The sequence below is a fragment of the Solenopsis invicta genome, chromosome 12 (assembly GCF_016802725.1).
Source record: "Solenopsis invicta isolate M01_SB chromosome 12, UNIL_Sinv_3.0, whole genome shotgun sequence".
NCBI lineage: Eukaryota > Metazoa > Arthropoda > Insecta > Hymenoptera > Formicidae > Solenopsis > Solenopsis invicta.
In genome coordinates this window covers 4,978,628-4,995,638 of record NC_052675.1, presented here as the reverse complement: position 1 = coordinate 4,995,638, position 17,011 = coordinate 4,978,628, and the positions used below count along the sequence as shown (strand labels likewise).

General features: G+C 38.6%; 1 protein-coding gene across 1 annotated transcript; it reads right to left on the bottom strand.

Annotated features, from left to right (window-relative positions):
- Positions 1–12,350: 12,350 nt before the first annotated feature.
- LOC105206900 lies at positions 12,351–13,257 on the bottom strand. The gene is made up of 3 exons (XM_039455854.1): positions 12,995–13,257; positions 12,769–12,897; positions 12,351–12,641 (listed from the first exon to the last, which is right to left on the bottom strand). The coding sequence occupies exons 1-3, from the start codon at positions 13,110–13,112 to the stop codon at positions 12,430–12,432; spliced, it is 459 nt and encodes a 152-aa protein (XP_039311788.1). The 5' UTR covers positions 13,113–13,257; the 3' UTR covers positions 12,351–12,429.
- Positions 13,258–17,011: the final 3,754 nt, after the last annotated feature.

Sequence of the window (17,011 nt, the reverse complement as noted above, 5' to 3'; positions counted from 1 at the left end):
GCTACACTTGGGATGCAATGTTGAAACTAACACGCGTAAGATTTGAGTTGCTCACCGATATAGACATGATCTTATTTATAGAACGCGGTATACGCGGTGGTTTGAGTCAATGCTCCGGTAGATATGCTAAAGCCAATAATAAGTACATGCGTTCTTACGATCCATCGAAACCATCGTCTTATCTAATGTATTTTGACATAAACAATATGTATGGTTTTGCGATGTGTCAACCATTACCATACGGTGAGTTTCAATGGATCGAAAACGTTGACGATTTTGACGTGAACGCGATCGCTTCGGATTCGCCCACTGGGTATGTGCTAGAAGTCGATCTCACATATCCACAATGTCTGCACGATCGACACACTGACTTACCTTTCTGCCCTACACACGATAAACCGCCAGGATCACGGCAGAAAAAACTTCTCGCAACGTTGTACGATAAAAAGCGATATGTGATACATTACCGTTATTTGCAACAATGCACGCGCAATGGGCTTAGCGTAACAAAAATTCATCGCGTATTACAGTTTGCTCAATCTCCATGGCTTCGCGATTATATAGAATTGAACACAAAATTTAGAATGAGCGCAAAAAATGATTTCGAAAAGAATTTGTACAAATTGATGAACAACGCCGTGTTTGGAAAAACTATGGAAAACGTACGTAATCACGTCGACGTAAAATTATTGACAAAATGGGAAGGACGTTACGGTGCAGAGGCAATAATCGCTAAACCAAATTTTCACAGCCGCAGCGTCTTTGCGGAAAATTTAGTTGCCGTCGAACTGCGTAAACTCGAGGTGAAGTTTAACAAGCCGATTTATGTGGGTATGTGTATACTTGACATATCAAAAATCTGCTTGTACGAATTTCATCACGAATATATGTTTCCGCTATATAAAGACAAGTGCAAATTGTTATATTCAGATACCGATAGTCTTGTTTATTTCCTCGAGTGCGATGATATTTATTCAACGATGAAACGCGATATAGCGAGATATGATACAAGCGATTATCCCGCAGACAACCCGTACGGTATGCCTCTCGCGAATAAAAAAGTCCTCGGTCTAATGAAAGATGAAAACAACGGTGCGATCATGACCGAATTTGTAGGGCTTAGAGCAAAGATGTACGCGATCAAAGTAGATGGTAAAAAGGATACCAAAAAAGCGAAAGGTGTGAAAAATAATGTAGTAGCGCGAACTATTACTTTTGAAGATTATATGCGATGTTTGAACGATGAAATAGAAATAACTCGTAGCCAATCGTGTATACGTTCGAAGCTGCATCAAGTGTTTACAGTTTCAGAATCCAAAGTGGCGCTCTCGCCATATGATGATAAAAGATACCTTGTTCCATCATCATTAACAAATACATTACCATGGGGACATTGGCAGATACAATTATAATCATAAGATGTTCTCACATTTTTACAAATATTATGCATTTTAATCTTTTATAGTATTATATTTTTGTATTTCTTACACGTTTAATATGCTAGTAATATTTTGTATAAGTACGTTATTCATACTTTATACTTTGTTTTATATTCTGTATGCTTCATTTTATACATCTTATGTATTGTTTCATATATGTTACACGCTTAATATATTTGACGTTTTATGAATATGATATTTTTGATATTTTTTTCAAATTTTAGATATACGTTTTTTAATAAAAATTTTTATATGACATTTTGTATTAATAAGGATAGAAGAATAAAGACCAAAAAAATTGTTTGTATTCATTTTATATATTTTTTGTAATCGCTGATATGATATAAAATATATACATATTTAATTGAAATAAATCAAATAACATCTTTTTTATTTATCCATGAATTGTGCGAATCATCGAATCCCAGCCACTTGACGTAAACCTTGTTTCCTTTCTTCTTTATTATCTTCTCTACCAGGTATACATTTGGATGAGTCGTGCGATGCAACTCGTACTCATAGAAGGCACCCGCTATTTGTTTACCGCGATAATCTTCCAGGAGATAAGTTACGGGATTAGTGCGCTGTACTTTAACGATCTTAAACACCTCGGTGGTCCAATTGGGGGTGTACCCCTTAGAGAATGTCGTTTTGTGCTTGCTCACGCGCACCGAATCGTTTACTTTGAATTTCGCGGGTCCCATGATTTTTATGTGAGAGTATACAGTGCCCAGGAGTTTTTCAGCAACTTCCGAATTAACGTCGACTGGTCGCATGCCGATAGTACGATGCCTGCGGTTGTTGTAATCCGACACCAGACGCGGCAGCTCGTTGACCCACTTGTGCGACCCGTTAAGTGTAAACATACGCCACATATCGTTCTTAAGTGTGCGATTCCATCTCTCTATTATCGATGCTTTTAAAACCGAATATGTAGAATAATGATTAATGTCATGCTTTTTCAAGACTTTTTGCACATCGGCGTTATAAAATTCCTTTCCCATATCCGTTTGTAAATTTTTCGGGCATCTTCCGCTCTCTCGAATTATCTTGGCGATTGCGTCAGCCGTCTCACGCCCGGCCTTGCTCTTGAGCGGTACTGCCCAGGCGTATTTACTCAACGCATCGATGACGGTAAGTATGTAATTATGACCTCTATTGTACTTTGAATAGGGACGCATCTCGACGATATCAGCTTGCCAAAGATCGTTGAATCCTTTGATTATAACACGTCTTCTAGGAAAATTGCGTCTAGCTGACGCGTGTAATTCTTCGACGATTCCTCGCCTCTCGGAGCTTATTGTTTTCTTCGATGAACTCATATTTCGGCACGTAAACGAATTGCATTACGACTGACTCGTTTAGCGGTTACACGATGTAATTTATAATGTCGGCATTGCAAAGTTCCTCTACTTTTGTTTAAAAAAACGTTTTTTCTCCATTTATCAGTATTTTCTGTCTTCCTTTAATAACTTTTCTTTGTCTTCCGGTTTCTGTCGATTAGATAATTTTTCATACTCATTTTTGACTCGATCTACGGCCATTCGATAACCATCCTTCACTCGTTCGTGTGTCTTTTCATAGCGATCCTGAGCCGATCGATAATTGTCTGACAACCGTTCTTGAAACGTCCGATTTTTATTTAAGAATCGTTCAAAGTCATTCGTTAAACGTTCGTAACCGTCTTTTCGACGTTCATTGCTGCTCATTTTTGTCGTCTATCGCACGTCCTTCTCAAACAAAATCAACCTCTCGTCTGACTCGTTTCGTGGGTATACGATTTAATTTATAATTATGCCAGCTTCACGAAGTTCTTCCACGATGGACAACATCTCGTTGCCGTGAGCGTCATTGCCCGCTCGATGTGAAGCGTCTAGCAATCGTAGACGATCTACTAATTCGTTGGGATCGTCCCAGTGCACGTAATCGATCTTATTATCGTTCAGTATCATAGCGCGAGGTAATCCCTTTCCGGATTTATTCTTTCTCTTTGGTGTAGATTCGATTGACATCAATGGCGCAATCACGTATTTATACTTGTATCCTTTGTTGCCCCGTAGTCGACTCTCCGCGGTGTAATTTTTTCTATGTACGTTTGTAGTCAACAATATGCTCTTGTACTTTTGCAAATCGTCCTCCTTATAGAGAAAATCATCGGGGAGTCTCTTAAAAATCAACTCGTAAAGACCGGGTGTGCCAGCGTATCGCACGCCGTCGATAATTATGTTATCATTGATGTCCATGTCAAACTTTTTATTACCAAGCATCATTCCATCCTTGTCGAGACGAACACCATACACGGTGTCTATAATTTTCTCTTTTCCACCACCGCTAAAGAAATCTCCAATGTACTTTTGACCGAGCGGGCCAAAATGCTCAGACAACGTTTTTCGACCTTCCAACGTTTGCATCTGATGTTGAACAGACGTTCCAAACGAATCGTCTGTGGTTTCGAAAACGTCCTCGAGAGCCTTGTTAGTTAATGTTGCAGGACCAATCATCGTACGCGGTGTTGACGTTATCGCTGGTGAATCCATTGCGTCGTACGCTTGTTCAAAACGTTGCTTTTTGCTCGATGTTGCTTTCGACAATTCGTAAGATGCACCATCGTCGCTCGCTCTTTTCTTAATTATTCTTTCTTCCTTGATTTCTTCTTTTCTTTTAATCGGCTGAGATTCCTCGACAATCTGTTTCAGAGGTGCGACGATGGGCTTGAAACGTCTCTCCATTGCAATTTCCTCCTCGATCCTGCCGGTTTTTAAAGCGCGATGTTTCTTGCGGATCGCATCGCTCGTTTTTTCAATCTCCCTCGCGAGTTGCTCACGCTTGCGTATATCTTTGTTATTTTCCGCCATGTTAACGTTCAACATTGACGTATCGATAATGACTAATCGTTTTGCGGTACCGCGAACTCGTTAAATCCTTTTCTGTAGCGTCCGTTACTAAGCGCGCTGTCCTTGTCTATCACTAGAAATCCGTACTTTTGTTGCCAACAAGCACGGCACAAAGCACAAAATTCGTCGTACGACATGTCGGTGTTTACGTGATCGTTGTAAACGTGTTTGAGGTTGGTACCATCCTGTTTAAACAGAATTAGGAGATTGGCGTTATCGCGTATCAGATGTTTAGGTATCCTCGCGTACGTTTGACAAAGATAAAAGCAGTCGACATTCGAGTGGCGGCCCATTGAAAAGTATTCTCTCACCGCATCCTGCTTATCGCACGCAACATCGTCGAAGACGAAGATTGAATTTGGAAGCGCCTCGCTCGGTGGAATAACGTCGCTATTATTGGAGAACGTAAAGTAGCCGATTTCATCGATCGATTTCAACAGATTTTCGAGATATTGATATTTAGGCTGCTGCAGCGACTTGGAATAAATATAAACATTCTCGAAACGTACACCATGCGGACTCTCGAGCAGGCTTATCAGAACATTAGTCTTGCCGCACGAAGATGGTCCCGCAATTATTGCGCGGATGGTACTCGGCAGCATTTCACCATGTTTCCGCAACTGCGCGTTGTCCCCCGTCATTCGCAATTTCTCGTCACAGTTTGTGACGCGTATCGTCAGCGACTGCCGCACGAATTTCATGTTTCACACTAAACTCGCGTGACGCGTCGAGGACCTATTTATAGATGTGTGAAATCTTGAGTAGCTCAGTATCAAAAATGTTTCTCGCGCTGTCACATCCCAGCGATATTCTGGACCTAAGCGCTGAGCAGTTGCAATATATACCTAAAGTCGTACTGTTACGCGTGTACGGTAATTACATCGACCACGTTTGGGAACGGCTTCCGAAACATATACAGGTGGACCCGGTAGTTCAAACTTATCGTCGCTGCGACGAGCATTATAATCAACCTTGGCAGCGTACGCACATCGACGGCCCTGCACCGAGGATAAAAGATTGCAGCGAATGTCAGCGTCGAACAAAACCGGAAGTTTGCTGAATCGAGCGATAAACGCGCTTCCTTTCGAGTTACATATTCCCGGTTACCAGTTTTGCGGTCCGGGCACTCGGCTGAAGAAACGATTAGCCAGAGGCGACACGGGCGTAAATCCATTGGACGCAGCGTGCCGCGAACACGATATTGCGTATTCTAAGAGTAACGAACTCGTCGATAGACACGCTGCTGACGATATACTCGCAGCGTCAGCACGGAAACGCATTACCGCGAGAGACTCGACTTTGGGCGAGAGAGCCGCCGCTGCAGCCATCTGGGCAGCGATGAAGGCCAAGACCAAGATCGGCATGGGTATGAAAGCAAAGACGAGAAAGAGGAAAACGACGACGACGAAAAAAAAACGAGTACTTCCGTCGGCAAAACGAGGCGGCATGTTACCGATTCTACCAATGTTGGGCGTTCTAGGATCTTTGATCGGTGGAGCTGCAAATGTAGCGAAAGCGGTAAGCGCCCGCAAAGATGCGCGACGTCAACTTGAAGAACTGCAACGTCACAATCGCGCGATGGAACAAGGTCGCGGTTTATACTTGGCACCTTATAAATACGGACGAGGAATTTATCTCGGGCCGTATAAACGCGGACAGGGCGTATCAACTAAGAGGAAAAAAAAAACGTCGAAAAGACGATAAAAATGCCTGCGGGCGTGACCACCGACGTGCAATTGAACCAGCTGGCGAGACGTATGCGCATACCGTATTTTAGAGGTGTGTACATGCGTAATGCTTTACCGACGAGTGGTGTACGTCGAAACGAGAGCGGTATCATTAATTTGGACGATACCACGGGCCCTGGCACGCACTGGGTGGCTTACGCAAAGAGGGGCAACCGCGTTGTATATTTCGACAGCTTTGGCAATCTTCGACCGCCTCGAGAGTTGGTGCGATATTTCGGAAGCAATGTTACGATAGAGTACAATCAAACGTCCTATCAGACGTACAATCAAAATTTCTGCGGACAAATGTGCCTGAGATTTTTACAAACTGTTGACTTTTAAAAAGATCGATGAGGTGTCGAAGAGTCTCAGTATTCGTTGAACGCTTTTTCCATCATGTCGTTTACGCTAACGCTAAGCGGAAAGAGCAGCGTTCTCGCTGCAAATTACTCTCCGGCGATAGATTTGACCGATGCCGAATACGAACTCGGTTTAACGCTTTTTGAGACTTACAACACGATACCGAACGTGAACGCCTCAAACAATAAATTTTATTTCGGCAAAGACGATGTGGAGATTACGATACCCGAGGGATCGTACGAGTTGCCGGCCATTAACGAATTTTTGAAACGTGCAATCTCGCAGAAACGTCCACGACGCAACGCGCCAGATGCCGGTGACACGCTAGTTGTCCGCGGCGATATCGGCGTGATCAATGATGACAGCGAGGAAGCGATAGTGATTCGAGCTAATCATAACACGATGAAATGTGAAATTAAATGCGCTTACAAAGTAAACTTTAACAAAGCCAACAGCATTGGATCGCTGCTGGGATTCTCGAAGCGTATACTGCAACCACGTAGATGGCACGAATCGGACATGTCAATTAATATTATGAACGTAAATATTATCCGCGTCGAATGTAGTATCACCGCAGGTGCATACAATAACGGTGCGCGTGTGCATACGATTCATGAATTTTCTCCGAGCGTGCCTTCAGGATATAAGCTCAGTGAAAGGCCTGCAACAGTCATTTACTTGCCAGTGATCATACGAAGCGTTACGGATCTTACCATACGCATTGTCGATCAAAACGGACGATTGCTGGATTTTCGAGGGGAGGAAATTACCGTCAGGTTGCACGTTCGAAAACGATAACGCGACACATGAGATGCTTGTGTTGAGTGGAGCTGAGCGAGCAAAGAGAGATAACGCATTCTTTACAAGACCGGTGACATCATCATCATCATCATCATCATCGATTGATAATCCGACTCGATCAACTGAGAAGCGAAAGAGGCTCAGTGTATCAAACGTTAAATTTTTACAATCACTGGGATTCGCGGTACGACAATCTTGATTAAAAAAAGAAAAAATGACTGATATTCTAAATATCGGAGACGAGCCAATCTTTGACGATCGAATTGTCAAGATTGAGACGCATGCTTATTCGCCGTATGCAAACACAACGTACGGGCACAGCGACGAGATAAGAATACCCATACAGCAACAGGATTTGTATACATTGCCGTACGAGAGCTTTCTATATGTCGAAGGGAGGCTGACAAAAAAGAAGAAACCTGAGGAGGTCAACGGTGACGTGGTTTTGGGAAATAATTGTGTTGCATTTATGTTTGACGAGATAAGATATGAACTCGACGGTGTCGAGATTGATCGTAATAGAAACGTGGGTATAACTAGCTCACTCAAAAACTATGTAACGCTGTCATCTGACAAAAGCGTGATTTTGCGAAATGCTGGCTGGGAAGAACAGTTGACTACCGCTGATGGCTACTTCAACTTTTGCATTCCGCTTTACGTGCTGTTGGGATTCTGCGAGGATTACCGTCGAGTAGTGATCAACGCTCGTCACGAATTGATCTTGATACGAGCGCGCAACGATAACAATTGCCTAAAGGGCAATTCAGCGGTAGAGCCTGTGATAGAATTGTTTAAGATTCAGTGGCGAATGCCGCACGTAATACTGAATGAAATAAATAAACTTTCGATGCTGCGCACATTGGAGAGCGGACGATACCTCAGCATGGCTTTTCGCTCGTGGGATCTATACGAGTATCCGCTTTTGCAACGTACGACCAAGCACTCGTGGGCTATCAAGACCGCTACTCAACTCGAGAAGCCGCGATATGTCATCTTTGCTCTGCAAACCGGTCGAAAAAACGTCATGTCCGAGGACACGAGCCGATTCGACCATTGCAATTTAATCAACGTGAAACTGTACTTGAACTCTGATAGTTATCCTTATGAAGATATGAATTTAGATATTAGTAAAAATAGATGGGCTATTCTGTACGACATGTATGCACGTTTCTGCAAAACTTATCTCGGATACGAGTATCTCGAGCCGAATCTCACAGTGACAAATTTTATACGTCACGGTCCTTTCGTAATAATAGATTGTAGTCGGCAAGTTGAATCAATCAAGAGCGCAACCGTTGACGTGCGATTGGAATTTGAGACAAAGGATAACGTACCAGAAAATACTAGTGCCTATTGCTTGATAATACACGATCGCGTGATTCAGTACAACCCGTTGACAAACATTGTGCGCAAAATCACTTAATTCCACGCATATATATTATACGATACATCGACGTAGACCACAGTCTTCGTTTCGATCGCGACATGTCCGTGCCGACGTTCGTGGATCTGCAAGGTTTCCCCCTTGGACGATTGAGAGGTTTCATCGTAAAAGAATTTGCTGCTCTTAGAGGGGGAAACGTTCTCGCGCATTATATCTTTGACAGCCCCCAGCCATGGGATTGGCTGATGAAATCCGAAAGATCTTGCGCCTCCTGGCTCACTGCCATGCATCATGGGCTAAGATGGGGCACCGACGGGGTGGTTCCGTACCGGAAAGCGAGACAAGTGATTACAACTGCAGTACTGGGTGCTGAAAATCCTGACGACAAGGAGATTGTATACGTCAAAGGACATGAGAAACGAGAATGGCTGGGAGAATTACTTCTGGACAATCGGCGAGAATACGCATACATCGAGAGCTTGGATGTGGATTATGAAGACGTGGATAATCTGAATAATCTAGATGATGCTAATACTTTTCAATGTGGGCAACACCGTACGAATAAACATTGTGCTTTACAAAATGTATTCAAACTTTACAATTGGTGGACACAATTGCAAAAATAAACATATGTAATATACGACATACATTTTTTTTTTTTTCCCCTTCCATTACATCTACGTTTCTCCAACGTTTTTTTTCATGTTTCTCACGTTTAGTTTAACGTTTCTCATGTTTAGATTAACGTTTTTTTCATATTTCACGTTTCATGTACGCCATGTTTCATGTATGTCATGTTTTACGTTTCATGTACGTCATGTTTCATGTATGCCATATTTCACGTTTCATGTACGTCATGTTTCACGTTTCATGTACGTCATGTTTCATGTACGTCATGTTTCACGTTTCATGTACGTAACGTTTCACGTTTCATGTACGTAACGTTTCACGTTTCATGTTTCTCACGTTTAGTTTAACGTTTTTCATGTTTTTTCACGTTTAGTTTAACGTTTTTTCATGTTTTTTCACGTTTAGTTTAACGTTTTTTCATGTTCAGATTAACGTTCTTTTTCATGTTTCACGTTTCATGTACGTCATGTTTCATGTATGTCATGTTTCACGTTTCATGTACGTCATGTTTCATGTATGTCATGTTTCACGTTTCATGTACTTCACGTTTCATGTACATCATATTTCACGTTTCATGTACGTCATGTTTCATGTACGTCATGTTTCACGTTTCATGTATAACGTTGCCAGACCGCGAAAACGTGTCGTGACACGTTCGAGCGATAACGATGATGATGAAATTGTTTGATAGAGGGGAAAAGTATCCCCCACTCCTTTACAATTGCAGAAGCATAAACGTGTCGTGACATGTGAAAGTGATAACGACGACAATAATAAAATTGTTGAAAGAGGGGGAAGCCTCCCCTCTCCTATCTGTTTCCTGCTCCGTGGAGATATCGCTTGGCGATACACGCGGCAACCGGATTGTCCTACCATACAGAACGTGGAGAGCTCTGTTAGATAAACGTGCGGATTTCGAGCGATTCGTCCAGTCAACTGAAGCACCATCGTTAACGATTCATGACCTTACCGTGCAACTCGTGAAATTGCGTGATGAAAGTATTGTTAAGTTATCTTTACTCGATGCATGTATTTACCTCAAGCCTACAACCATGCTCTTCATGTTTGAACTAGAGCACTGTGTGGAGCATGTATATTATACGCTGCATCAGAGCATTGCAACTGCGACTGAGAAATTTAAATATTTTGTAACGTTTTTGCGTCAAAACTTTGCCATGAACAAACCAGACGCGACAGAATTATTGCGCAAATCTTATGATAAGAGTTCGCAAATTGAGTGTGAATTAATAGCCTACGCTATTGATACTATTATATACGACGCATTAACTACTTAATAAAATGATTGTACACATTGTATTACATCCTCAATAAAAAATGTGAAATGTATAAAAAAGAGTTTATCTCGTTATAAACCTTTCCCATGTTATAACGTATATTAGTTTTACAAGTTGCGTTTAGTCTCTTATAGAATAGCCTTGACAGTGATTGCGTCACGCGAACGATAACATTCCACAGGGGAAGAATCGAGCATTGTCAAGGCCTGAGAGCTGCATCGGCAAATATAACTTGCATAAAGAATATTCTATATCTCTCGAACGGTAGGCTAGAAAATTACGAGACTTGAAAAGTTATACGTAGTGAAATACTGTCTTCCAATTGGATCCAGGAAGAATAACGAAAATTAGGTAGAAAACATTTATAATATAATAATATAATAGTAAACACATGTGTATATTACAATAGAACAGCGAGCATTCAGCCAAGGCGTACGCTTCGTCTTCGATGTAATCGTATACCTTTGTGATGAGCCGCCGTCAAAATACACGGCAAGGCCTGAGAGCTGCATCAAGCAATATATTCTAATAAAGAATATTCTATATCTCTCGAACGTTTTTTTTCTCTGTCCGCCGATTTCGCGCGCTAGCGGCAGCGGGCGCGGGCGGCGGGCGCGGGCAGGCGGCGGCGGCGGGCGGCCGGCGGGCCCCGCGGAAATCGCCGCGGAGAACCGCCGCGAAATCGCCGCGGAGAACCGCCGCGAAATACGCCGCGGAGAACCGCCGCGAAATACGCCGCGGAAATAGCCGCGGAGAACCGCCGCGGAAAAACCACCGCCGAAATCGTCGCGGAAATCGCCGCGAAATCGCCGCGGAGGATCGCCGCGGTATTATTATAAGAAAACATACAACATTAATACACGCTGGTTCTAACTACGGGGCTTCTCTCTCCCCAACATCATCCTCGGCGCTACATACCGCTCTGCCGCGCGACTTACCCCCACCTTTCAATCCCACCTCTAGATCAGTGGGTGACACCACCCTCTGCATCTTGAGGATCACCACCCACTCCCTGTATCATTCCCCGGACCGCGGGCTGACTCCCACGCGCGGGTCAGTTCAGCGGGCTGACCCCCACCTCCCAAGTTTGGTCTCGGGGGTCACCACCCACTCCTGTTATCATTCCCGGGTAGGACCGCGGGCTGACTCCCACGCGCGGGTCAGTTCAGCGGGCTGACCCCCACCTCCTAAGTTAGGTCTCGCGGGTCACCACCCACCTCCTATGTCAGTACCGCGGTACCCCCCGCGCCTACATTCCCCCCTCGCCCCTCACCCCCCCTCATTGCTCCCGAATTAGAACCGGCATAGACTTACTACTATTGACATTTCATCTATAACTAAATTAATAATAAGAGGTTTAGAATTATTATTATTCTTGCGTTTTGCAATGGCATTTAATGCTTCTGTTGTGAAACCTGGAGATCCATCAACTACACGATACCAATTTCGTATCGTAGAAGGATTTGGCAACAAGTTATTCCACTTTTCTCGTACATAATTAAATGCTTTAGGTGAATAAAAGTGCAATGTTAATGCAAAGCTGCGAATTGCAGCAGAATAAGTACCACCTTTTCCTATTTTTCTTGATATTATCGCCTTCACACTTTCCGGTAATGTATTCTAAATATAATAGAAAGAAAATAATTGAAACAAGTTTATAATACTTATTTTATCACCTTTAAGTTGACTCTACGATTCATTTATTAATAATTATAAAAAATATCCTAAAAATTAATTATAAAAAATATCCTAAAAATTAATTATTCATAATAATTAACAACCCAGCCTAAGAAAAAATATTTCATACGTTATTAGTCCATATTATCCATAACATACTATTAAATTATCTGCAGCATCTTCAGAAATTAATTTTGATTCTTTCAAATGAGATACTAGTTCTTACAATGTAACAATTCTCTTTCGAAGTCTTCTGTTTTCATCTTGTATAGATTTAATTTGTTCACTTTTCTTTTTATCCTTTTGTTTAATAAAACTGATTACTCTTCTCGCTCTTCTCGGTGTGCTAACGTTACTAGTATTAATTTCTGAGATATATCTTGGCTCTGCAAACATACGTTTCTTTCGAGGAGGAGAAATGTTCTCTTCACAAGCTAAAAATATAAAATATTTATCACAAAAATAATACTTATTTAGCCTTTAGCCTTATAGCCTTTCTATTATATTAATTATTTTTAATTTATAGAGCCATATCACTTATATTATTTATATGTAGCTTACATGGATAATAAGTGGAAACTTCGGATATTGGCTGAACTTCATCATCAAAATCTATTTCATTAGATACAATTGGAGATGTAATATTTTCTTCACATGAATTTGACGCACTAGTATTTTCTATTATTGGCACTGAAAGAATAAAATATTTATCACAAAAATGACATTTATGTTATTTCCTCTTACAGTGTACATATTTTTATTTCTACATAATTTATATGTAACTTACATGAATGATAAGTTAAAGCTTCCGATATTGAATGAACAGCGTTAGCACAATCCATTACATCAGCATTGAAGATGTTTACTTCAAATGATTTCGACGTATTCACTGTAGTACTTCTCATTGTTGATGCATTTGATAATTCAACTGATTGATTTGGTACAGTTATTTGTACAGTGGGTATAGCCCCAGGAGGTAATCTCTTTTCAGTGTTATTAGGTAAATCAAAGTGATGTGAGCAAATATAAATTTTGGACACATTTTTTTCATGGAATCCTTTTTCATGGAATCCGCAAGCGTCGATCCATTTTTTTCGTATTTCGGGTGTTTTCGGAAATCTAAAAAGAATAATTTAATTCTTATTAACTATTGTAAACAATCAGATACGTATGTACTTTCATTATTTGTCATTAAACTTACTTATGTAAAGTAATCTTTTCATCCTCCGTGGTTTTTCTTTTACACAAATAACAAGATCGCGGCATTATTTCCTTTTTTAAATATTCACTACTGAACACTGAATACAGAAATATATAAAGCTACTGATGAATACGTCGAACTGGTCGGACACAATAAACGTGGTAATGAAATATAGGTTGGGAACACGCGCATGCGCATTGCGAAAGTACACGAATTGTGGAAGTGAGAAACGATCGTCTGCACCGTGATGTTTTCGGCAGCTCTCCATTGCCGTTAGCAATATAGGAGTACAACCTTACACATTTATCAAATGTGTTAGAAGACGTTTTAGCTAAAATAACACATTTGTTTTTTGCAGTGTATGTACACGCGGTGCAGCAAATTCAGACCGTCGCGCTGTGCAAATTCAAACAATGACGCGTCATTTGTCTCGCCGCGCGCTCTTGCCGACGAGCTAAGCGCGATGGCGCGGCGTCACCGCACATTGGCTCATACGTTTTATTTTATAATTCGATAATAGCGAATATCGCAAAATAGTATAAGACTTTTTTGTCCCTTTTTATCTCTTTTAAGTTGTCAAAGCAGTAAGTTCCCTAGTTTCCGGACACCCTGTATATATATATATATATATATATCCGGACACCCTGTATATATATATATATATATATATATATATAATAATTATTTAACATTAATTATTTGAAATAACAATTTAAAATAGATTAATAAAAAAATTTTTTTATTAATTTAATTATTATCATATCGATTCTTTTATTTCCAAAAAGACGTGTCATAAAAAAACGATGCCATTATGCAAATGTCTTTTATTGTTTGAAAGAATTATAATTGCTGTGTTTTCATTACATATTAATGTTTCGTGAAATGTGCCGCTAAAAGTAAAAAAGAGGGCAGTATAATTCTTGCACATTTTTATTATGCTTAGACTTACAACGTTTGAAATTTTAAATATTTAAGTGTATATATTATGTAAGATTTTTATATACAAGTTAGAACTTAATTAAAATTATTTGCAGATTTTGATTGTTAATATCTTTATATCATAATTTTTTTATAGAATTTTGGAAGTAATTGATTGACTGTTTTCAAAAAAATAAATTTTCTTAATTTTCTAAGAAATTTAATAAATGGCACTTACGTTATTCTAACACATTGCGCATGCAGCGTCATTTGATAAATGTAACGTCATGTACACAGCACTTCACGGAACTGTACGGAAAGACCCGAGATGTTAGTCATAAAGAATGTCTATTACGACATATTGATAGCTTCACGTTTTCAGTCTCTCGCAGTCTCGCGCGAGTAATCGCACAGCGTTGATATCTGTGCTTGAGATATCTTTTGCACAAATTTTCACGTTTATAATCTCGGCGTTTCTTCAATACGAAAATAAAACGTATTGGGTATCATTTTATTTAACAAAAAAGACTTAATAAAATTAAATTAAAGAAATTCAGTGTGTGTGCACAGTACGAAGAAGTAAACATACTCAATATAAAATTATATACTTTCAAAGTATGTACTTTTACATAATTTTGAAGTATATAATTTTGCAGCTTTAAAACTGTTTACACTAAAGCCTGTTCTACAATAGCATAAACACAAGACCGTAAGGTTGTAAGGCGTGGTTTTAAGAACTCGTAAGCGAATGAAAAATTTTCATTTCTTACGTTACAACCTTACGGTCTTGTGTTTACTGCTATTGTAGAACAGGCATAAAACTCAAAACATCCATGTATATAACATCCGTTAAATTTTTACAACTTTATGAAACATCTATTTCCATTAACGTTTAATAATCATATATTATTTCCATATGGATAACCGGCAAAAACCGTTATAAAAATCTATCTATTACATATGTATGTGACAAAATTACATATTTAAATCTATAAAATTTAAAACAACAAACTTTAAAATTAAGATTTGTTTACTTTATTTATACTTTTAACTGTATATATTTAAAAAAATTTTATAATATTTTTATAATATTTTTTTATTGCAGTTTCAAAGTCGAATGAAAAATAATAATTATTAATTAATTTATTAAACTTTGTAAATTTAATTGTATTCTCTAAAAATATTTTTCTTCTGCAGCAATTTGTTACTAAATAATTAAAAGTATGAGAAAATTATATACGAATCGGACTTTAATATTGTTAAAGATAATATTATCAAGATGACTGTACGAATTGCATTTTGTATAGTTATCTAAAGTGTCTTAATCAGATAATAGTGAATTATCAATCAGTATTAGAAAATACAATTAATTAAAACTTAAGAAGTATCATGAGTTACTGAGGTTATGAGCTACCGACTAAACAAGGACTTACAAACATACAATTTACTACATACGAACGGTTTATCTAATATCAGTACGTCATTACATATTGCTACATCAATATCAAGCACACACATATATATAAATTTTTGTATAATAAACTTTTCATATTAAATTAGGTGTTTAGTTCTAAAAACTCAACGTTATTATTTCTTCGTGTAATTTATACGCCTGGAGATTCCAATTTTGTAAGTACAGACTATAGAGCTTTTATATCAGGCAAATATTGTCACGATTTGACAGCTATGGACGCCATATACGTCTAAGAAATGATAAGAAAGATTTGAATTAAAAAACTTTCTTTGTTCTCTGCATAAAGTCCATACTTTAGACACGTTTTAATGCATATACCTTAATTCTGAAATAGGATTTCTAAATTTATAAAAGTAATACATACAAAATGTTGTCACAAAATTATTGCGTTTAATTGGCAAGAACAGACTTCAGGATTTTCTTAAGAATTTAATCTATATTAATATATTTCATAATATTTATACAACATATACTAGATAGTATATTATGAAATATATCAATATAGATTAAATTCTTAAGCAAATCCTGAAATCTGCAAAATGTACTAGTACAGTTTATAGTATTTCATAATGTTAATTTTATTTGTTGCAAACATAAATATATTTTGTTCATTTATCTACATAAAAAAAATGTATATACTAGATCAAGTAAAAAACATTTTGTTTATTGTATATAAAATAAATTTTTTTTGACTGAAACTATTAATTAGATATGCAAACAACTAAATATTAACAATAAAATATCAACAACTTATAATTAATTGTTTTTTTTCTTTCTTTTATCGAAGCACATATATATATTCAAAGAACCATAATAAAATCTCTAATGATTATTAAGGCCATTCTACATAAAACACAGAAGCATTAAAAGAATTATTAATGCTTTTGACTGTGCCGCGTTTACGACATGTGACCCGCGTTAAGTGTGCATTACTTGTCCTTTAATATTTAACAAACAGCAAAGATGAAATGATTCCATAAGCATTGCGAATCTTAAAAGTGGAATGCGCTCTAAATAGCCTTCATGGCTTCGTTAGAGTTCTGTCAATGTAGACTATATTTTTAAAAAAATATTTAATTCCGATTAATTAGCTACGCGATAACTAATTTATTACGTAATTAATTATTTAAATAAAAATTGAATAGAGATACAAAAGGCAGATTTATATATGCTTAGTTCACGTTTACAAATGTTTATATGGCTAAATATTT

Coding starts and splice junctions, on each gene's coding strand:
- LOC105206900 (XM_039455854.1), bottom strand. CDS start 13,112: ATGAGAAGTACTACAGTGAATACGTCGAAATCATTTGAAGTAAACATC. Junction 12,898..12,994: donor AGCTTTAACTTATCATTCAT/GTAAGTTACATA, acceptor TTATTCTTTCAG/TGCCAATAATAGAAAATACT. Junction 12,642..12,768: donor AGTTTCCACTTATTATCCAT/GTAAGCTACATA, acceptor TTATATTTTTAG/CTTGTGAAGAGAACATTTCT.